At 54.6% G+C, this 23,638-nt stretch overlaps 1 protein-coding gene across 1 annotated transcript in view; it reads right to left on the bottom strand.

The window, feature by feature from the left end:
- Cmip (c-Maf inducing protein) overlaps positions 1-23,638 on the bottom strand; it is a 196,940-nt gene that overhangs the window by 51,074 nt on the left and 122,228 nt on the right. Inside the window, exon 3 of the mRNA XM_027932928.2 lies at positions 16,500-16,550. Coding sequence (XP_027788729.1) covers positions 16,500-16,550 — 51 coding nt within the window. The remainder of the gene's footprint in view (positions 1-16,499; positions 16,551-23,638) is intronic.

The following is a 23,638-nucleotide window of genomic DNA, read 5'->3' as shown; positions in this document are numbered from 1 at the left end:
GCTGGTTCCATAGTTTGGCTATTGTGATTTGCGATGCTATAAACATGGGCAGGCGTGCATCACTGTAGTAAAATGCCTTTAAAAAATCAGGAAAAATACCAAGGAGTGGTATAGCTGGGGCATACCATTCCTAGTCTTTTGAAGAACTGATTTCCATAGTGGTTGTGCTAATTTACAGTCCCATCAATAGTGTAAAGTGTTCCTTTTTCTCCACACCCTCTCCAGCATTTATTATTATTTGTATTCTTGATGACTGCCGTTCTGACTGGTAGGGAATGACATTTCAGTGTAGTTTTGACTTGCATTTCCTTAACTGCTAATGATGTTGAATGTTTTTTCATATATTTATTGGCCATTTTTATTTCTTCTTTTGAGAAGTGTCTGTTTAATTCCATTTGCCCATTTATTAGTTAGGCTATTTGATTTTTAAGTTTTTTGAGTTCTTTGTATATTTTAGATATTAATCCTCTGTCTGAAGAGTGGCTAGCAAAGATTTGCTCCCATTCTGTGGGCTCTCTCTGCACATTCCTAATTGTTTCCTTTGCTGTGCAGAAGCTGTTCCATTTATTAACTCTTGGCATCATTTCCTGAGCTCTCAATAGGGGTCCGATTGGGAAAGTCGTTGCCTGTGTCTAAAGGCTGGAGTGTTGACCCTGTGTTTTCTTCTAGGAGTTGCATAGTATCTGGTCTAATTCCAAGGTCTTTGATCCATTTTGAGGTGATTTTTGTGCAGGGTGAGAGAAGGGTCTAGCTTTATTCTTCTACATATGTTGTCCCAGCACCATTTGTTAAAAATGTAAGTTTCTGGCCCTTTTGTCTAGGATTAGATGACTGCACCTGTTTGGGTTTGTCTATCTTCTATTCTCTACCACTGGTCTGTTGTCTGTTTTTATGCCAGGACCTTGCAGTTTTTGTTACTAGAGCTCTGTAGTATATTTTGATGTCAGGTATTGGGATGCTTCTAGCATTGCCTTTATTTTTTTAGTTGTAGATGGACACAATACCATATATTTAAGCTTTAGGTGGACACAATATCTTTATTTTATTTTTATGTGGTGCTGAGGATAGAACCCAGTGCCTCACGCATGCCAGGCAAGCGCGCTCTACCACTGAGCCATGACCCCAGACTCCAGCATTGCTCTTCTGACTTAGAATTGCTTTGACTACTATTCTTCCACATGATTTAGAACTGTTTTTTCTAGTTGTGTGAAGAATGTTGTTGGTCATTGGACAGCACTAAATCTGTACATCGCTTTTGGTATATGGCCATTTTAACAATATTAATTCTGCCTGTCCATGAACATGAAAGATCTTTCCCTCTCTGAGGTCGTCTTCAATTATTTTGTATTTTATTTTTTATATTTTATTCAGAGACAGGGTCTCTGAATAAATGAGACGGGGTCTCATTGAGTTGCTTAGGGCCTCTTTTTTTTTTTTTTTCTTTTTTGCTAAGGCTGGCTTTGAACTTTTGATCCTCCTGCCTCTGCCTCCTGAGCTGCTGAGATTACAGGTGTGAGCCACCATGCCCGGCCTGTTCCTAGTTTTTATTTGTTTTGTGAGGTTATTGTGAACAGAACTGTTTTCCTGATTTCTCAGCAGATTCATTGTTGGTATACAGGAAAGCTATTGATTTTTGTATGTTGATTTTGTAACCTGCTCCTTTGCTGAATTTCTTTATTAACTCTAGCAGTCTTTAGGTGGGGTTTTTTGGATCTTCTACATATATGCTCATATCATCTGCAAACAATGATAACCTGACTTCTCCCTTTCCTAATTTTAACCCTTTTATTTCCTTCTCTTGCTGAACTACTCTGGCTAGAATTTCTAGCACTATATTAATTAGGAACGGTGAGAGGGGATATATCTGTCCCAGATTTTAGAAGAAATGCTTTCAGTTTACTCCTCACTATGACGTTGGCTTTGGGTTTTTCATATATAGGTAGGTTCCATCTATCCCTAGTGCCTTCAGTTTTTTTTTTCTTTTTTAAATCAGAATGGGTACTGAGTTTTGTGAGGCCTTCTCTGTATATACTGAGTGACTAAGTAATTTTTGTCTTTATTTCTATTTATGTGATGAATTACATTTACTGGTTTGCATGTGAAACCATCCCTGCATCTCTGGAATAAAACCAACTTGGTCATGATATACAATCTTCTTAATATATTGGTGAACACAATAGCTAATATTAAGTACTTTTGCATCTAAGTTAACCAGGGATACTGATCTATAATTTTCTTTCCTTGGTGTGTCCTTATCTGGTATGCGTGTGGTACTGGCTTCATAGAATAAATCTGGAAGTGTTCCATCCCTTTTTATTTTATGGACTAATTTGAGGAGCATTAGCATTATTTCTTCTTTAAAGATCTTGTAGATTTCAGCTGAGAATCCATCCATCTGGTCTTGGGCTTTTCTTTGTTGGGAGGCTTTTTATACTGTTTTTGGTCCGTTTAGATTTTCTATATCCTCTTGATTCAATTTTGGCAGATATTATTTGTCTAGAAATGTATCCATTTCTTCGAAGTTTTCTAATTGGAGTATAAGTTTTCAAAATTAGAAATTAAAACCAAAAACCCTTCAGAAACTACATAAACACATGGAGACTGAACAACAGTCTTTGAGTGATGAATGGGTGATAGAAGAAATCAGGGGAGAAATTTAAAAAATTCTTGGACTTAAATAAGAATAGTGATACAACATACTAGAACCTCTGAGACACTATGAAGGCAGTTCTAAAAGGAAAGGTTATAGCTAATAGTGCTCTGATAAGTGCACTAAGATCAGATCTAATAGTGATCTGATAAGAGGCAGGAGTTTCATATTTGCTGAGCTGCTTTGTGCTGGCCTTCTTTTTATGACTCCAGAATGGCTTCCCTTAATCCTTCCCTTAAATCCTTTTGGCATCAAAGACCACTGTTTTGACTTCAGAGATGACAAAGGCCTTGTGACTGTTCCACGTGTACCCCCAAACGACCCATCTGGCCCCAGGTCTTCATCATTAATTCAAGACAAGATTATCTCTGCACAGAGATGCCAAGGGTCACATGCAACTTTACACAGGAGAACTTTACACAGCAGAACCGGAAGGCATTCATATACCTAACTGAGGGGTTTAAGTAATTACAAGATGCTCACCTTACACCTACATTATATCACACCTACAAATCAATACCCTCAGATCTCATTCTAAAAGAAATATTGTAAATGCATGTTTTTGTTTTTGTTGTTGTTACAGACTGGGCTCTCTGTTCTATAAATGTTCTGAGATTAGACCGGCTCTTACATGCACATACATGGACACACACCACACCACGCTCCCACTGCCCACACACATGCCACACACACACACACACACACACACACACACAGTTGAGGTAAAATTCACATACCACAAAATTAACCACTGATCATTTTTTAAAGAGTTGGATTCAGGCACCCTTAGTGTTCACACAATGTTGTGTACCCTTGGTCCCAAAGGAAGCTCTGTGCCCCAAGCAGCATTCCCTGCTCCCCCCCCCGCACCTGACAACCACTGGTCTCCTTCCTGTCTCTGCGAGTCCCTGTTCTGGACAGTTTGTAAGAACAGAGTCATATGGCAGGTGGCCTCTTGGGACTGCATGTCACACTCAGCATGATGCTTTTGCGTTTGTTCACACCGCCGCAGGTGTCAGGACTTGTGTCGCTCCTCCGTGGACACACCGCTATCGGTCCCTGAGGACGGGCACCTGGTCGTTTCTGCTGTGCACACTGCCACTGCCTTTAGCTGACGACAGGAGGTCTACGCCCTGCTCTGGGACCTCAGCTGCACCAGGACTGCCTGCACAGGCCATAGGGCAGTGCATGGTTTAATGGTCTTTCTGGGGACCACAGTTTAGCCAGAACAGTTACTCAATTGTCGCCTGTTGGTCCAATAACTGACAGAGGGACTGGTCAACAATCGCCCTCCAGGAGCTGTGGGCTCAGGATGGTAAAAGGGCATTGAATGCACAGAGGGCGGGGAGCAGGGGAACAGCCAGACCTGTGCACTGCCCATCTGGCTGCAGGGCAAGGCATGGCCCCATCACTCTAGCAAGCTAGTAATTACAGTGACAATGGCCACTGCTCAGCGAGGAGCAACTGCAGTGCAAGTGGTACCAGGGCACAGAGGCTCTGCTTTCTGGAGGACCCTCAGGGCCAGGCCAGCGCTCAGTGCTTCAGGTGCATTAACTTTTCTAACCCTGCATGGCATACACAGCCCCACTTCACAGCTGAGAAAGCTGAGGCCGAGGTTAGTCACACAGCCTAGCTTTGCATCCTGGGTACCACAGAGAGGGGTGCACGTGGGTGCCTTCTGTGCCCCGCCCACGCTGCCACTTCCTATCATCCCCCCCAACACACTCAGCTTGCCTCCTTGGCTGCCCAGGGGCAGGTGCAGCCTGGCTGCTACTGGGTGCCCAGCTGACACGTCCCTGGAAACACAGGCTCCTGGGGAGACCGGCAAGAGCCCCGGAAGAGCCCACCAGAGGCAGCCTCACTGCAGCCATTACCACTGTCACAGAAACAGCATGTTCTGGGGCATCTGCTGGTTACCTAGGTAACATAAATCTGCCTGGGGAGGAGGAGATGACCTGGCTTGGGTGTCAGGCTCCCAGCTGGGCACCACGTCCTACCTGCACCTCAGGGTCTACTGCACCTGGGCAGTCTGGCCACCATGGATGCTGTCTGAATGCAGCAGAAATCGCATGTGGCCGTTTTTCCCACTGAACATGAGCTCCTGAGGCAGGATGATGCCTCAACTGTTTCTTCAATGTGTGGCCTGATAACTGGAGCCACTTGGGTGCACAGCAGGTGCTCTTGGTTTTTGCAAAAGGTAGGGTCGGCAAGGAGGAGGACAATCATCAGAGTAACAGCTAACAAGAGTTCAGCGCTTAGGCTGTAGCAGCCCGGGACAGATCCTTTAACCCACTTCCCCTGCGTGGGAATCGCTGGGTCAGGGCGGGCCCCGGCAGTCCACTATGGAGCCTGCTGGGAAGACTGATGCTCCTGAGCCCTCTACGTGGTGAGTGCTAATCCACACGCCTCGGTGGGGTGGACACGCCTATCCTGCCCCATGATGCAGAGCGGACCGTGACCAGGAGGGATCGTGACCTTTCCCAGGGTCACGCAGCTGTTGTTGTGGATTCTGCTGGGCCTCCCCAAAAGACAGTCTGAGTCCTACCCACTGGATCTGACTGTGGTCGTCTTTGTAAAGAGGAAGTCGTACTGGATTAGGGTGGGCCTTAAATCTGCCTGGTGTCCTTATAAAAAGGCCACTTGGAGACACATTCACACATGCACTCTTGGGCACACTCAGAAGAGAAGGCCACGTGAAGACAGGCAGAGACCGGAGCACCACATCTGCAGACCCAGGAGTGTCAGGGATGCACAGCCCCGAGAAGCTGCAGGCAGGGCAAAGAGCTCCCTGGAGCCGGAGGGAGTGGGGCCCGGCCCAAACCCTGATTTTGCACTTCTGGCCCCAGAACTGGAAGAGAACAGATTTCTGTTTGAAGGCACCCAGTTTATGGTAATCTGTCCTGGCAGCCACTGGAAACCCACACAGCTGGCTGGTAGCGAAAAGGGCTGACCCAGGAGGCCGGCTTCTCAGGACTCTGCTGCAGCTGTTCAAGTGACGGAGCAGGCAGCGGGGCCGTGGGATTCCGGGTGAGAAGGCCCCAGTTCCCAGCTTAGCCTCGGTTTAGACTGTCGGGTTTTACTTTCCTGGTGGCAACCTGATGCCCTGTCCCTTTCTGCTCCCTCGGTGGGTAGAAATACTGACATTCGCCTGAACAACGGCCCAGCCCGTCACTGGATTGCATAAGCCCTGGTCCTCGCTGTCTCCGGAAGGCGGAGCCAGGAGGCCTGCACACCTGGGCACCTGCATCAGCAGTGATATCAGAAGGAGCCGCCTGGGGTCCCAGGAGCCTGCAGGAAGAACTTCCAGGAGAACCTGAGCAAGGACGTCAGCTGGAGGCTGACGCAGGGTCCTTGGCAAAGAATGGTGGGGGAGGACCCCCGCTCAGAACTTCTCTGTCACCAGCAGCCACCTGCACACCAGCCGACAACTCAAGCTGCCCACAAACCAGTTGAGCTCATGCCCAAACAAGCCCACCAGTGTTTCCACCCTGAACACACTGCAGCCCCCAGGGGGGTTACCAAATCTCAACAGTACAGTCCAATCGCAGGCCAAGCCTGAAAAGGCGGGTGGCTGCAGATGGGTGCGACACACAGGCATCAGTGCTTTTTTGGGCACTGGTATACTCACAAGTCCATCTGTACACAACTCACAACAGCCAGAGGGAAGCAACTCACGTCCACCCACCCTGCATGATAAACCACCGTGGTGCCAACAGACAATGGAGTATTATTCAGCCTTAAAAAGGAAGGAAGCACTGGCATGAATGAGCCTTGCTAAGTGAGCTGAGCCAGTCACACCAGGACAGCTCCTGTACAGGTCCATTCACGTAAGGTGATTGCAGCAGTCAGCCTTATGGGGACAGAGAGGGGAAGGGCAGCTGCCAAGGGCTGGGGGAGGGGGAATGGGAACTGTCTTTCCATACGTCAGAGCTTCATTGTGGGAAGGTAAGAAAGTTTTGGAAATGGATTGTGGTGATGACAGCACAATATTGTGACTATGCTTAAGAACTGTACACTTAAAGATGGTTAAAGTGATAAATCACACAATGTTTATTTTAATACAATAGACTAAAGCATGTTTAGAATCTCCAGATGGCTAGCCAGGCGTGATGGCCCACCCTGTAATCCCAGCCTCTCGGGAGGCTGAGGCAGGAGGATTGCAAGTCCTAAGCCAGGCTCAGCCACTTGGCGAGGCCCTAAGCAACTTAGCGACCCTGTCTGGAAATAAAATGTAAAAAAGGCTGGGGGTGTGGCTCAGTAATTTAACATCCCTGGGTTCAATCCCTGGTACCAGGGTCAGCAGGGGATATCGCCATTTTACAAAGGGAAGAGGGAAAAAGGAGCCAGTTGAGGCCTGCCTTAGGGTCCTGGGCTGCATGCCTAAGTCCAGCCTGACACCCCTGGGCTCTGGAAGGGTTCTCCTGGCTTCAAGAAGCCTTAACCCCAAGGATGTGTTGACCCTGCAAACCTGCCAGGTGCTGGCACAATGGCATGCAGAGCGTGGCCCTCAGAGCGCCCTCCGTGCACGCCTACCAGACACGTTTCCCGGAGTCCAAGAGCTGGATGCAGCCACCCTGCCCTGCCCTGCACCCGGGTCCCCTGAGCTTCGTTCTCAGTAGCTGGCAGAACCTGTGCGTAGGAGGTGCCTCTCCCTTCCCAGGAGGCTGACCGGGGGCAGGAAAGCTTGCCTGCGCCAAGTGGGTCCTCAGTGGGGTCTTCAACATTAGAAAGAAAAGGAGAGCTACCACGCCTGTGATCCCAGCACTCGGGAGGCTGAGGCAGGGGGATGAGAGTTCAAAGCCAGCCTCAGCAATTTAGTGAGACCCTGTCTCAAAATAAAATACAAAAAAGGGCTGGGGATGTGACTCGGTGGTTAAGTGCCCCTGGGTCCAATCCCCAGTGCCAAAAACAGAAAAGGAGGAAGGTGACCCAGTGTAAGAATATTGGAGCTGGAGCCCTCAAGAATGGGATCAGTGCCCTTATCAGAGGGACTCCAGAGTCGTGTCGCCCCTCCTACCATGTGAGCACAGTGGAAAGATGGTCATGTGAACCAGGAAGCAGGCCCTCACCAGGCACGGAATCTGCCTTGATCTCGGGCTTTCAGCCCCCGGAACTGGAGAAATAAAGGTTGCTGCCTGTAAGCCGGCCAGCTTCTGATTTTGCCACAGCAGCCTAAATGGACGAAGCCACAAAAGAACACCTAGAGCCACCAGAGCTGGAAGATGGGCAAGGTCGTGCCCTAGAGCTTTGGATGGGTGCAGATGTTGGCAGCCCCGGACACTCACTCCAGCAGGGAATCTCCAGCTGCCTGGGTCCTCTGGCCTCTGCCTCTAGCAAAGCTACAGCAAATTCCATCAGCAGTGCCCACAGAGGGCTGCCCAGCTTCCCCCTCTGGCTGAAGAACTCTAGGGAGCCTTGCAGATCCCCAAGCCCATGCTCAGCACACCCCAATACCTCATGCCCTCAGCTCTTTGATTATTCTTAAGATTAAAAAAAAAATTTTGTTGTAGTTGTAGATGGACAGAATGCCTTTATTTATTTTTATGTATACACTATCAGTTCGATAGTAGCCTCTCGGTTACCAGGTCAACCTTGGCAGCATCCCATATTGCAGTGCTTGCATTCAAGAAACCTTGCTTTACTTAATAGTGGCCCCAAAGCGCAGGAGTCATGATGTGAAGGAGGTGTCGGGGCATAGGGCACGGAGCATGGAAGCACACACTCTGGGGCACCTGTGGCAGTGCTGCAGGCCACACAGAGGAGAACGCTGTCTGTGGGGCTCTGAACCAGCTGAGGATTCAGGCATCCGCTGGAGGGTCTTAGAACATGTCCCCCACAGATTGAGGGGCTGGCTGGGGGTGGTTTCCTGGGGTGATGGTGAACCTCAGGTGATCGAGTCAACCGTCCCTGAGCTTGACAGTCAGGATACATGCACTTTGTTATATCTAAACTGCAACCTGATTTTGAAAAATCCTAACTGTTGGGAAGGGTTATGGACAGTGGGAATGTTTTTATAATTTTCTTTGACCTCCTTAGTATTAAAAAAAACACTTAAGTCAAAGTGCCACTGGGTTCAACCCCCAGTACCTAAATAAATAAATAAATAAAATACCTTAGTAGTTACACTTTTTAAACGTCCCGACTAAGGGCTCTCCTACCCCTAAGGAGCGGAGGTTCGACACGCCAGAACACTGCTGGCCAGCGTCGACTGAAGGCGACTTAAGTCTGCCCTGCAGCCTGATGACTTAATTCCCAGCACACGCTCAACAGGCATGTGGACACACGCACCAGGATGTTTACACGGTTCCACCTGTGACAGCCCCAAACCGGACGCATGTGTCCACGACAGAACAAACAAGTCAAGAGTGCGACCCAGCAACGCCAGGACGAGACAACCGCAGCCCGCAGCAGGACAGCTCTCTGATAAACCTGACTTTCAGCCTAGACGCCAGGTCACAGGAGTTCAGGTTGCAGATTCCATTCAGATAAAATCCAAACATGCAGAACTAACCCGTGCTGCTGGAATCCGAGCAGCAACAGCCCTGGTGGGGAGGCCGGGGAGGCCGGGAGGCCCGTGAGTTCCCCGAGTGCTGCTCTCATGATCTGTGTGCTTTCCCCTCGTGCTGTCCTGCAGGGGAGGCTTATCACAAAACAGACAGGACAGTCTGTTCTGAAGAGAGTTCTGGTGGGAAAGCAGGAACCTTGCCCCCACCCCAGCTGCCCTGGCCAGGCACGAGGCTAGCCTGGAGGCCACCACCCTGGGCTGCGTCTCAGCTCTGCCCATTACCAGCGGTGTGCCTGGGAACCAGCCCCCCTTCCCTCAGCTCCTTCTGTCAGATGGGGTTTCCTGAGATACGCTACACAGAAGCCCCCCGCCCCGGGACTGGCAGTGGCGGGCACCTAGTAAGCCGTTTCTCTTCCTCTACTGTAAAGAAAGCCGGTGGGAGTTTCAGCTCTCGTCCCCAAGGCTGCCCAGCCCTCTGCCACTTGTTGGTTTCAATCCCAGAAGCTCCCCTTGTTGTTGGTTACAGGGTCCCCTGTGACCCACTAAGCGTGGCCTGTGCTGTGGCTGGGAGACGCTGGAGACGGTGGACTCTCCGAGGAGAGTCACCCTTGGGCCCCATTGAGCACAGGTGCAGGGGGACGCCCCAGGGCTGAGTGCCCCCAGCTCAGTAAGGCCTTTGCTCAGCCACCTCCCGGGGGGCCCCCTGCCGGGTAGGGAGAGCCCTCCTTTCACAGTGCTCCTCTGAATCCCTCTGATCCCTCTTAAGAGGTCACTAAGTCCTCTTTGACTGAGGACCAGAAATTAATCTGGATGGAATTCCTGTGTTTCAACCTGGCCGAGCAGGCACGAGGCTGGGCTCTTAAGCAGGCAGAGTCCACCTCCTGCCCGCCCTTGCCCTGCTCCTGCTTCTTCCTTCTCAGACTGCAGGATACTGGGGCAGTACCTGCCTGTCCCATCAGAAGAGACTCAGAGGGTCTGGCTGGAAGCCCTGCAAAGGCCTCTGGGGGCAAGCCCCAGAGATACAGGCAGAGCCGGCGGCACCAGCCTGGAGTCCGCAGGGCACAGGCTGCCGCAGGGTCTGGGCACTTCCATTCCCTTGGCCAATGGAGCTGGGCAGCAGGGCTCTGTGGGCAGAGCTCTGCCTCTGGGAAAGTGGACTGGGGATGCCTGCTGGAGGCTCGCTGGGGGCTGGGCCATGTGTGCCACACAGCACCCCCCTGCTCCGGGAGCCCTATCTTCTGGGGTCTTGTTTATCCATGAAGAATAAGCAGCAGCCTTCACTGACTGCTGAGCATGAGGCAGGCGTGGCTCTAGAATCTCCATGGCTACTGACCCACGCCACCTTCCTGAGAACCTACTGAACTTAGATTCATTATGAGCCCCACTTCATGTAGGAGAAAAGTGACCAGGCCAGTGCCACATGGCCAGGAGGTGGCAGAGCCAGGCCTGGACCTGGGCCCCTCGGCCTGCAGCCTTCGCCACTCGGCAATGGACACAATGTTGTTCTGGGAGCAAACTGGCAATAAGTGATGAGAGCCACCCACCACCACCGCCCACCCCTGACCCCTTCCCGTAACTCGTGTTCTGGAAACTGCTCTAAAGGACTTAAGGGAAGTGAAGGCTTAGCTGGTATAGGAGAGCCACAACCACGCCGTCTCAGAGGGAGCGGCACAGACCCACAGCCGGGGAGCCTGTACCCCATACCCTACGCAGACCAGACGGCCGGCCGCACAGGAAACATCTGCGTGAAGACGCGCAGCACCAGGAAAGGCGTAGGGGTGAGCCCTGGCTGGCGCAGAGGGGCCCTCTGTCCTGTGCAGCTATAAAAAGGTAGGGAGGGCTGGGGTTTCTCAGTGGTGGAGCCCGCCTACTGTGCGGGAGGCCTGGGCTCCATCCCCAGCACTAAAAAAAGAAATTAGAGAAAGATAGGATGGCAAAGGGGGCCGAGAGGGGAAGGCAGCTCTGTGGTGGCTACTAGGTCAACACAAAGGGACGTCCCAGCAGCAGGCATGCAGGGGAGCCGGGGCGGAGGGGCCGAGCACACAGAGCTGGGACTCCAGCCTCTGGGCATGCGTGATGCAGGGCTTGGGAAAGGCGAAGAGGTGGGTCAGTCCTGTGCTTCACCCTCCAGGGCCAGGAGGCATGGTCTGCAGGCTGCGCAGACAGGCGAGGCTGGGGAAGGCACTGGCCGGCACCACGCAGGCTCCCAGCACCCAGGGGGGATTTGCAAGGCAAAGGTTAATTAGCATCATCCCCCATGACGTCCATGAGACAAGCGGGAAATGCAAAGCTCCCAGGCGAGGCGTCCGGAGATTAAAAGGCCAGGGCACAGCACAAGGGTCTGCGGAGGGACGGGAGCTTTGTGTGTGTGTGGGGGGTGGGTGGGGGGCACTGTGCCTCGCCCACCTGTGGGTGGCAAGCCAGCTCCTGCTGCAGCTGTCCCAGGTTTACAGCCCAGCCCTATGCCCATGAGAAAGTGGTGAGACTCTGGGCCTCGGTTTCCACATCTGTAACGTGGGAAAGCAGGAGGCGCAGGCTCTTCCTGGGATGCAGAGAACCTGAGGGGGTGAGGTCAGTGTTCAGGTGGGGCAGGTGCTCAGCACAGCAGTCCGAGCCGTCACCTGCTACTTGGTGCCGAGGGCTGGGGGCAATTCAGGGATCAGTCTGGGATGGAGAAGGCTCAGTGGTGAGGAGAGCCTGGACTCTGGACTGACTACGGAAATGCAGAAGCCAGAGGGCTCTGAGCGCCGTGCTAGGAGCCGCCATCCTTGGTGATGTGCCTCGCTCCTAGGACTCTCAGGCCCCGTCCAGGAGATGAAGACTTTGCAGAGCCGTCACGAGGCTCAAGGGAGCAGATACATGTGCATTGCTGGTCAAGGGGACGCTCTGTTGACCTGGGGGACACTCCTCCTGAGGACAGACTTCCCAGCACAGCTCTGGGGGTCTCGAGTCTGCCAGGACATGCTGGCTGGGGCTGGAGGGGGCTGCAAGAGGCACTGGCTCCTGCTAGGGTCCCCTCTACCTGCCTCAAAAACAGGAACATGAGCCTCACAGTAATGCAGCAAGTGAGGCACTGTCACCATTTCACAGCCAACACACGCACACGCACATGCACTGTGGCCTTTCTCTCTTTCACCCGCCTCCCACATTCTTTCCTGCTTCCTTTACTGTACAGAGGAGGGACAAGGCTTGGACGCAGTGACCAGAGGCTGCGGCCGCCCCAGGGGGTTGGGAAAGCCTGCTTGGGGAGGAGGCAGCCTTGGCCAGGGCAGCCAGCCAGAGAGGATGCAAACATGGGCTAAGACTTTCCCAGAGCCAAACGCATTCCTCTGGCCTGGCCAGCCTGGGACAGGGAAACTGGCCAGCCTCTGTCGCACACTCAGTCTATTCCTCGGGCTCAGCTCTGGCGCTGGGCCCCTGGGGTTGTTCTTAGTGACCTAGCTTCCCCGGGGATAAAACTTGGATTCCAAGTTTAGATTCCAAGACTTCTGTGCAGCGGCCTTGGAACCCATCAGGAGCGCAGGGCTGGAGTCTGCACAAGTCCCAGCTGTGCGAAGCAGGTGTCCCTGGGCTTCTGGGGCTCCGAGATCAGCCCAGAGCGTCTCCTCACAGCCTGGTATGCGGGCCTGTCTGGGGCACTCAGGCCCACCCTGACAGCTGGGCTCACCTGGGCCTCTCATCCCCAAATCCTGGACACCGGAGTGGTTCATTCCTCCCAGGGCTCTGTGAACCCATTCTTGGCCTTGACGCACAACCCAGCTGTACCCTCCTGGCCCGGTATGCAAGGACCCAGCCTCCAAGGGCCAGGGAAGGAGCAAAGTGGGGCATCTCAGAGTCAGAAAGGAGGCCTCATTAACCCAGCATCGTTGTTTGTGCTTCTAAGCCCCTGGGAATCGGCCTCCGGGGCCCAACCACCAGAACCAAACAGGGCTAGCCTCCCGAAAGAGTCGAGGACCTGGGCTCTGCTCCAGCGGCTTCCAGGAGGCCTGCAGCTACTGTCACGCCACCCAGAGCACCCATCCCCGTTCAACCCACTGGCACGGGGATGGCAGGTGCTTGCTGGTCTTTGTCCTGTGGGCTCCAGGCCTCCTTGGACTTCCCTGACCAATACTGGCCCGGAGCAGGAAGAGCACAGTGCCCAGGGAGGTGGGGGGTGGAGGGAGGACCCTGCAAGGGCCTCGTACGCTTTGCATTCAGATCTCATCTGCAGAGGGTGACCACCGAACCTGTTCAGAGAGACGGATAATCCACAGACATGGTGCCCAGCAGAGGAAGTTCTCCAGCAAGAGGCTGGGACGGCGGCAAGCACTCTCGAGGCCACAGCGGTGCTACCGGTGAACAGGGACGAGCAACAGGGCATCACAGACATCAGACATCAGCCGCATCCCAGGAGCCAACCGACAGCAGCATTTCTCAACCTTCTTCATGACTGTCTCCCTGCCCCGCACTGGGGACTGAACCCAGGCGCTCCACCACTGAGCCCCAGCCCCAGCCCTTGGTGATTTTTGTTTAGAGACGAGGCCTTTTGGACGGATCTCCCTCATTTGCTTTCCTCCTTTTACCAAACGATAAGGTTTTAGTGAACAGAATTGAGCTTCAGAGGACCACAGAGTATTTTTAAAAAACAAGTATTTTTAAGCCCCAAAGACCCAATTCTGGCCCTAAGGGGACTTCACTCCTATGGGGAATGCCCAGAGATGTCGGCACAACTTGACCACAGCTAAACCCAGGGACACGGTGTCCCAGAAGCTACGCTATTCAGGAGCAGAAGGAAGCTTTCTGCACATGTGCTGTGCTGCAGCAGGCCTGCGTACGCTGGTTTCTGAGTACTCAGAAATGCAAAGTCTCAAGTGAGGTGGTGGAAGTTCTAGACATCCCTAATGACACCCACCCCACCCCCACCCCCATTTAGTAGCAAAAGGGAAAAGAAAAAAGGAAAGGAGAGCTTCAAACTGGCTGGTCATATTGTAAATATGGGAGAGAGAGTGGTAGTCTTAGCAGCAGCAGAGGGTCCTGTCCCGAGTGGGCTGAAGAGTCTGCCTCTCAAACACAATTTGATCAAGGAGGAGGTGGGATGGACCGACAGACTGGAATAAAATTTAGATCTTGTTGCTGTGCAAATATGAGCAAGTCATTCAATCTCTCTGAGCCTCATCCCCTCATCTGCTGAATAACAATGAACCAGAATGTACCCAGCCAGGCCTGACACACTGGAGGTATTTACTAATTCCATCTCAATTAAACAAATATTTGCTATAATCTTTCCAGATCAGTACAAGTAAGTTACAGAACCAGGATTCAAATCCAGGTCTTCCGGCTCATCCGGCCAGGTAGCCACCCTCCCAACTTATGCTTCTTCCTTTCCCATTTTAAAAGAAGGCGAGTAAGCCCCCTTAACTCTCATCAGAACTAGGCGGCTAAGAGTCAGAAATTAAATCAAGTTGCCAACACTGAGAGGCCGCTGCCACCTGGTGGTGGCATACCTAAATCATTGGGGGGCAATTACCGAAGGGGAAAAACGGCCAGTGTCTTACACATGCCTAAAGCCCCACCAAGCCCAAGCTTACACAGCGAGACTGAGTCACCAGCCACCACCTGGCAAAGGGCCAGCACACCACCAGGCACCTGCCTGTTCTTTGACGCCTCTGGCTTAGCTTTCCCACCCGCCCCAGGTTTGTCTTTTAATTGATCAAATTTACTAACCATCAATAAACCAAATACCACCATAGCTGAGCACAGACGGTCTTCCCAAGAACTGCTGGACACCCACAGCCCCAGTTCCTGAAGAGCTTAACCAACCACCCGGACACCACAAGAAATTCTTGACAAGCCAGTGTTTCAAACTTGAACTTCTAAATCAGCTTTCTGGCCAAACTCTCCCGAAATTCCATTTTTTATGCCCATCTTGGTCCTCCTTACAGCTGGGGAACGTTCACAGAACCAGCAATCGCTGACCTCTGGGCGTGCCTGCAGACGCCGCTGAAGGAACGCTGCTGAAGGAACAAGGCCCAGGCAGAGCCCTGGACGGCACCGCAGCCCTCGCTCACACCCTGCACAGCTCCTCTGGGCGAGGTGCTCCCAGCCACTTATGAGGACTCGCACGCGAGACCCCTAGAGAGCCGACGAGGCTGGACTAAGGAGTTACCGTCCCTGACCACAAAGTGGACTCTTCTTTTAGGAAAAGCTCTGGAGGGCCGCATACCATGGTGATGGCATGTAACAGGTCACTGCCGCCCAGTTGTCATTCCTCCCTTTCGACCACTGTGGCATTTAACTCCCAGATGGCCCAGGGCACAGAGAGTGGCATTAGTGATGTCAACCCTGTGTGAGCTCATTCAGCAACACTGCTGGTTCCAAAAGCTGACATGTGCCACCTGCTCCCTCAGCCGCCACCCGGGGGCTCCCACCCCAACTACACCCAGAACCTAGTGGGAAAGAGGGACCTGAACCTGCAGGAGTCAGACTCCAGCCTCAACTTCCTGTGCGTACGACAGGACAATAATCATCGACTTCGCGAGGTTCTGGTGAGGGTGAAGTGGACATCGTGAGACAGGCACAGCTCCTGGCACACAGAGGAGTTCAGTCCGCACAGTCCCAACCTGGAGACTCATGTCCAGCCTCTGAGACTGGCCTGGCTGCGGTGAGAGCCCTGGGAGGTGTGAGGAGCCCAGCCTCCCTCGGGACAGACGACAGCTCCCGGGCACGCCTGCCACGCTCGTCCTCCACCACTGCTGGCACCGTGGGAGCCAGGGAGGCACGGATGCTCACTGGGCGAGCTGCATACCTTGTCTGAATGGGAAACCACCGCCAAAGTCCCAGAGCAGAAACTGGACTGCAGGGGCCTGAGGACCCGGCTTGGCAGAGGTGGTAACCAGCCAAAGTTGAATTTCTCTTTATGTGTCAGAGGACTCCAAACCATCCTCTGCAGAGTTCCAACCAGGCAGTCAGGCCACAGGCCAGAAAGGGACAGACAGGCAGGAGGAGCCCATGAGAACACGGTTGCTCTCTCCACGGCTTTGCACAGCCTCCGGAAGTCTCCTTAGCACAGCTCCTGGAGCCCTGGAGGGCCAGCCTCCCCGGCCTCAGACCACCTTCCCTCCAACAGCAAGCAGTTCTGGGACCCTTTGAGAGGAGGGACACCAGTGTAAGGCCCTGGGCTAAGCACACCAGGCAGGAACACAGCCGCAGCACTGCGGGGGACAGGACCCTCACCCCAGAGAGTGAAGGGCAGAGGTTTCTCCTCAGCAGGTGGGGCTTCTCTGCAGAGCCGCCTAATGGCAAGTGTCCTCTGCCTCCACGCCCCTGGGGTGGCCCCGGTGAAGGAGCAGCCTAGGCAGGACTTACCTTCCACTGCAGAGAATGGAACCACTGGTCTCGCAGGTAGCTGTTGGCAGCCTGCAACGGGAACAAGAGAAGGTACAGTCACCAGAGGGTGGCAACTCAGGGCCCCTGACAGCCAGCACGTGAGCCCTGCCTGCTCTGGGCAGACGAGCCCTGAGTGAACTGCTCTGGAACAGAAGCATGCGGGGGGCTTTTCTGGAAAGAAGACACAGCCCTGGTGGATGCTGGCTGCTGGGCACAAGGAGCTCCCCCTTGCTGCCTGTGCACACACCCGACTCACTCAGAATCATGGGAAGGGTGGTGACGGTGGCAGCAGGAGCTGCCAGGGGCCTCCCTCCCACCAGGATCACCAGGCACCCACCCCACCTCTTCTCCATCCTGCCAGTTCCCTAAGCTAAAGGTGGCTTCCATCACTGCCCGCTCCACAGAGGAGAAGACCAAGACTCCGAAATCCCACACTACGTGCATTCAGACCCGGGTGGGCCAGCGTCAAGGCCTGTGTACTTCACCAGGACCCTCGTGACAGCTACAGGTCAGGGTGGGCAGTGCCAGCCTTGAACTTGGCCAGACCTAGGGTAAAGCATGGAGCCGAGAAGCAGAACCTCCTTCATCCCCAGCACCCCGATCCCGAGAGCCGGCAAGGCAGTCTGGACTTTCCCGACTGTGCGTCTGTGAGTGGGAAGCGGCCCGCTCGTCGGCGTCGGAGGATGGGGGACGGGCGCTGTAACCACCCAGGGCCTGCTGGAGGCCACGGCTGCCATTCTCACCAGTTCTCCCAAATAAAACTTGGCCCAAGCAGGCTGAACCACCTGGCGCAAATGGTTGCTCTCAGGCCGCCCCCGGCAGCAGGCCTGCCACCCGTAGCAGCCACATTGACAGTGTCCGAGGGGACCCGCGGGCTGGCCTTGCAGCAGCAGCCCTGGGAAGATGGACTGTCACATCTCGTGGTGCAGAGAGGAGGAAACTGAAGTTAAGAATGTTCCCAAGGTTCAGACCGAGGACCAGGAAGTGAGCTATAAACCACACACGGAGGCACTCTGAGCTCTCTCCAGGCCACCCAGGCAGTGCCACGCCCCCTGCTCCAAGTGACCCTAACTGCGAAGGTCGAGAGACTCCATGAAGACTGGAATGACTCACCCCCTCTGCTTGGGCCCAGGTCTTCTGTAGACAATGGTCTCCACCCGACCGTCCTGAATAAACAGACTGCTTGGTGCCCAGGTGGCACAGCATCCTGGGGTCAGTCCAGAGACACCTTTCAAACCTGGGCAGTCACACCAGCCCCTGAGGCAGGCTGAGCCTGAGTGCTACCCAAGCCAGAGACCAGCTTCTGTGCTTTTGGGACTCCTGCGATGGCTAAGCCTCCAACAGACCTGGGCCCAGGCCCTGATCTCTGCTATAGTCTAGCATTCTGCCCTGGAGGATGTTGGGGACACGGCCTGTGACACCTGCTCAGGATTGCTCAGGCCCAAGAGGAGAAGCAGCCCCCTGCCGGGCTGTGGCTGGGGTCCCCGCTGCCAGCACTGACCCAGCATTCTGGTCTCATGACACTTCTTGTTCATTAGGATGACAACACACATCCCCAGCTCAGGGCAAGGGATGGTGACACCCCAGACGATGAAATAACCACGGGAAAGAGCTTACTCAGCACGCCCCAGATGGCGCACGAAGGCTCTTGAAACATGGCCATTCGGGTCAGCAGCAGCCACAGCAGTGCTGTGCCCACAGACGTTTAGCAATGGGCTCTCCAGGGCTTTTGTGAATAATGCCACTTCAGCTGACTGCAGCGAGGGGACGTGGCTGCACCACCACTGGGAAGCGTGAGGGCCAGCTCTCCTGGCAGGGGCACGCCAGGAGGAGCCACTCCACATGGCCTAGGTCCGTGGCATTTCCGCACTGCTGATCACACCCAGGAGGCCAGAGGGGGTTGCGGCAAGCAGGATGAGGTCCCCAAGATGTGCTCTGGGATGATGTCATCTTAACACGGCAAAGGGACTTTGCAGATGTGACTGACGGAAGGCTCTTGGGATGGGAGACTATTCAAGATTATCCACCTGGCCCAGGGGAGTCACAAGGGAGGAGGAGGGAAGGTCAGAATCACCAGCAGGAGTCAGAGGGACGCAGTCGGAGCCTCCAGCAGCTAGAAGAGACAAGGAGACACCCTCCTGGGAGCCTCCTGAGGAGCCGGCACTGCCCACCCTGGATGTTAGCCCGGGGGACTTCTGGCCTCCAGAGATATCCGCAAGTGTGCGCACCACACATACACACCCGCTACACACACACACACACACAAAAAAAAAAAAAAAACTGTGCAGGCGGCTTCAGGATATGTTATGAATTGCAGGCTAAGGACCTAGATCTAATCTGACCTCTTCTCTGATGCCATTTTTCTGATGTGGAAAATGGTCCAGATTTCCTGTACCTGTCATCAGTTCTATTTCCAGTGACCCTCTTTACGTGGCCATGTAGCTTGCTCAATGAGTGTGAGCTAGTGGATGAGCCAGTGCCCTCTTGAACTACCCCCCCCCCCGCCCCCTGAACCCGCCACGGTGAGCGGCACATTCCCTGAGGCATGAGCCCCACACACACTGCACACAAAGCCGGGGTGAGCAGCGGTCCTCGGCTGCCTTCAGCCACATGGAACGTGGGGCTGCTCCCCAGGGCAGCATCACCTGGTCCTCACACAGCCTCAAGCCCACCACCACCTAACTGCCCAGGAACACTCTGCCTTCACCCCGCCCCCGGGGCCTACTCAACTCGCACTCAACCCTCAGGTCCCCCTGAAATACCTCTTCTCCAGAACTGTCATGATGGCACCTCCCCCCGCACCCACCCAACACATGGCACTGTCTTACAGTCACCCGTCTAGTGTCCCGTCCCTAGGCTTGGGCTCTAGGAGGTCAGGAACCATGTCTGATTTAGGCACCACTGTGTCAAAAAAAAAGCCAGGGAAATGTTTGTCAATGAAAGACGGGCTGACGCGCTGAATGAATGAAGGATGGAAGGATGTACGGATGGATGCGTGAGGCAGGAGGACTGACAGAAGGGTAGATGAATAGACAGGCAGATGCATGGGTGCATGGTAAGACAGAAGGACAGACAGATGGCAGACACATGGGTGGATGGGCACCAATGTACCCACTCTGTTCAATGGAGAATATTTCATGTGTGTGAGAACTTCAGAAGAACTCTTCAGTCCTCACACCCTCTCTTCCCCAACTTGTATTTGATGAAGCCTCTAGAAATAACCACGGTGGTATTTTCCTGACGTACTTTGTGCCAGTACTGCCAAGTACTTTACGCAGAATCTATGATCCTCTCTAATAGCCAAGGAGACAAACATTATGGGTCCAGTTCACAGATACAGAGGGTCCTTCCTGCTGCGAGGGTCACACAGCTGCCTACACAGCCTCAGCAGTGTAGGGTGACACAGCCAGTGCGTGGCAGATCTGGGCTGGAGCTCAGGGGGCCTGACCCCAGGCTGCTGTCCCTACTGCTCATCCCTGGAACTGGTGAGCAATGTGCCCAGCTCCTCTGCACCCCGGGCCCTGAGCTGGGAATCTGAAAGAATTATTTCCCCGTGTGACTTCCCCCTGATGAAGGGGGGAAGGACCTGCCACCCTGTTCCAGGCACAAGGAGGCCCCACCTAAACAACAGGGCGGGCCTGAACTTCCTTCCAGAAGAGCAGGTACAGTTGATGGAGCCAGAGGCTGCAATGAGGGTGGCGGGAAGCTGCTCCTCCTTGGACTTCTCTGGTTCTGAAGGACCACTGCTGGCCCAGGGCCGTCTAAGTAGCTTCTAGCACAGGGAGAGCTGCCCAGCGGGGCCTCAGCCCAGGGAGAGGCTCCAGCAGAGTGCCCACGCTGCTCTGCGGGCGGCCGGGCAAGGACAAGCCAGACCCCAGGGAATGCTGAGTCTGAGGGTCACTCAGAGGAGGAGCCACTGGAACACAGGCAGGAGCCCCCGGCCCGCCCAGTGCTACTCAGGCCGCCCTCTGACAGTTCCTAGTAATAAATCTTTCCAACCAAAGGGCCTGATTCCAGGCAAACTCTGCCTAATTTCCTCTTCAAAAGTTGCCAAGTTCTGGCTCATTGTTGTATTGTCTACAGAGGTGAGAAAAACAGTCCAGGGAGCACCGGGGTACTGTTCCCAAGTCCCCTTCTCTGGCCAACTCTTGGGGAAAAACAGCCCGAGCATGCAGACCGGAAAGGGCTTCCCTCCAGCTTCCAGTAAGAAAGGAACCCACCCTGTCCCCTGCCCTGCTGCCAGTGTTTGGGGGTAAACAGTTGCCTGGCTCCTGTGGGCTTTCCGGAACAATGACAGCAGAGCCAGGTATCTGAGACACCCAGTGATGGTGATGTGACTGGGGAGGAGGGTCTCCTCACTCTCATGTCACCAGGAACCTCGCTGAGGCCTCATGGGGCTCTCCATTCCTCACCAATGTGTTTAAACCCAACTGCAAGGCCCAGCTTCCTGAAGACACCCTGTCCTGCCCTGCTCCTTAACAGGTGTGTTCTGCACCCAGGGGTTCTAATAACACGGCATTAGGGAGGAGTGCTGACATCACACAGCACCCAGAATCGCAGCAAATGGACCATGTGGAAGGCTGGGTGCCCCCGTCTAGCACTGCACCCGCAGGCCAAATGCTCAGCCTCTGGGCTGGAGAGGGGGTACCTGGACCTAAGCATTCCCCAGCCTCCTTCGTCTTTCAGGTCAGCTCCAGAGGCTGGTGTGGGGACCGGTTCAAATGTGGGGGTGTTGAAGTGGGGTGCCAGGGAGGCAAGCAGAGAGAGAAGAGAGGAGAGGAGAGAGAGAGACACAGAGATGCAGAGAGTCCAGGAGGAAGATGCCACAGAGACGACGCTGACAGACGGCAAGTGAGAGATGGCGACTGGGAAAGGAGGAGGAGAAATCACGACAAGGAGAGGGATGGAGGAGAAGCACGGGGAAGACGGGAAAGAGACAGGCACAGGTACAGGGAACCTGAGTCAGAAACGGACACCCGGCAGGCAGGGACAGGCAGGGGACACCGGAGCCTCCTCAGGGGTGCAGTGATTCAGGCACAGTGAGGGACTCCACCTCGGGAGGCTACTTGCATGGGAGGGGCCTGGACAAATGAAAGGCTTCAGGCCAGCAGTACCCACAGAACCTTCTGAGGGTAGGGGACTACGGGGGATTGAACCTGGAGTGCTTGACCGTTGAGCTACAATCCCAGCCCTTTTTATTTTTTATTTTGAGGCAGGGTCTTGCTAAGTTGCTGTGATTGGCTTTGAACTTGCAATCCTCTTGCCTCAGCCTCCCAAGTTGCTGGGATCACAGGTGTGTGCCATGGGGCCCAGCTAGAGATGCTCCATATCTGCTCTGGCTAATGTAGTGGACACTGGCTACTTGTAACCACTTGGCATGCAAAACGTGCCTGGTGGACTCAGAACATGCATTTTTAATGGAATGGAATAATTCAATCCAAACACAAATGACCCAGGGAGTGCCAGGCAGCAGCTCGAGGCATCTTGGCTCCTCTGCCACCTGGAGCACTCAAGGCCTTCTAATGGGCTGTGGCCCATCGGCCTACCAGGCTGCCTCTAGAACCCTTCCCCCCACTCTAGAACAGAAAAGATCTGTCCCCGGGGACCCTGAGGTTGCTCCTGGTGACGCCCAAGCTCTGGGTCCTAACACAGCAAACCATACACGAGTCAAGGCAAAGGAAAGATCCGTCTGCCACAAGAGCAAGCGGACCCCATCAGCAGTGGAGAAGGCCCCACTCAGCACCCCAAGCACTGTCTTGGAGGGGGCCACCCGGGCGCCCCCATACCCACACAGAGCTCCCAGGCAGGAGACCACTCCAGGATGACTCGGATCTGTCTCTGGAACGAGGCAGTCACACAGCAGCCATGAATCACAGGAGGCAGCAGGGAGGAGGGTGAGGACAGAAGCCAGGGAGAAGCCACCCCAGGTCCACCTCCCTGGCCCAGTGGAGATGACAGCAAGGGAGACTGACAGGGTGGAGGCTGCACCCACCTGGGCTCCCCTGGGGACGGAGGGCCACGCTGCTCCTGCCTAGCTCAGCTCTGCCTCCCGCTCGGGATCCCGGATCCGAGGCGCTGCACGTCTCCCCCTCCCTTTCTCCTGCTCCTCTCCTGCTCCCCCTCTGGCTGTGCCTTCCGCTGGAGCAGGGCCAGTGAGTGAGGGGATGCTGGAGCAGCCACAGGCGGCCACGGCCCCGGCCAGCCCGTCGGCTCTGCAGGGGAGCTCTGAGGCGGAGCACTGCCCACTGCAGCCGGCCGAGCGAGTCATCACGGCGGGCCCACGGCCACAGCCTGGTTAAAGGGACACTCCAGCACTAGCGAGACGTGTCTCCCCCACAGCCTCACTGCTCCTCCTTCCGTCCCCAGGGTGATGATGCTCTGGACTTCCTTGGGGGCAGGGTCATCCTTAACATTCTCGGAAGCAAGAGATCCTCCTACGGGTGGAGAGGGGACCCAAGGCCTCCCTTCTGTATTCCAAGAGTCTCCTTCCTGTCTGTCACTCCCACATTCAGCCCCTCTGCCCTGCAACCATGCTCACCTACCTAGCGTCCCTTCTACCCTGAAGAGCTTCCAATGGCTCCCTGTTGCTTTCAGGATGGAGTCTGCGGCTCCTTTAGCTGGCAAGGCCTGCAAGATCTAGATGGAGCCACAGGTCCTGAGTCCCCTCCTCTAGTGACAGCAAGTTCCTGGTGTCCCCAGATTGGTGCTTAGCCCCATGTCCTCTCCACCCAGAGGCGTGCACTCCCCCATGCTGGCACATGCCTGTTCATCCCTCTGCACACGGCTGCATGCAGAACCCCTGGGGAAGCTGCTGTGGCACCTCCAAACTGAATGAGTCACTCCATCCTCTGGGCTCCCAGTCCCCTGGCACTTGCCTCGACTTCAATCCTAACTTCAGTCGGGGTCCGCTTATGGCTCTGCCTCCCCAGAGGCCGAAGAGCTCTGCAAGGAGGAGGCCTTCATCCACGCAGGGGGAGCAGCCTCAAAACTGTGAAGGCAGCAGAGGCACTCGTGTGGGATGTCCCTAGGTGTCCCTCCCTCTCAGGTACTACTGCCACCAGGTCTCCTGCTGCCCTGCCCAACCCCTGCACGGAGCCGGCTGAAGCCATCAGCCTGGC

Source organism: Marmota flaviventris, chromosome 18, assembly GCF_047511675.1.
Source record: "Marmota flaviventris isolate mMarFla1 chromosome 18, mMarFla1.hap1, whole genome shotgun sequence".
In the NCBI taxonomy this organism is placed as follows: domain Eukaryota; kingdom Metazoa; phylum Chordata; class Mammalia; order Rodentia; family Sciuridae; genus Marmota; species Marmota flaviventris.
Note: the sequence above shows the minus strand (reverse complement) of the source record. Positions and strands in the feature narration are given on the sequence as shown.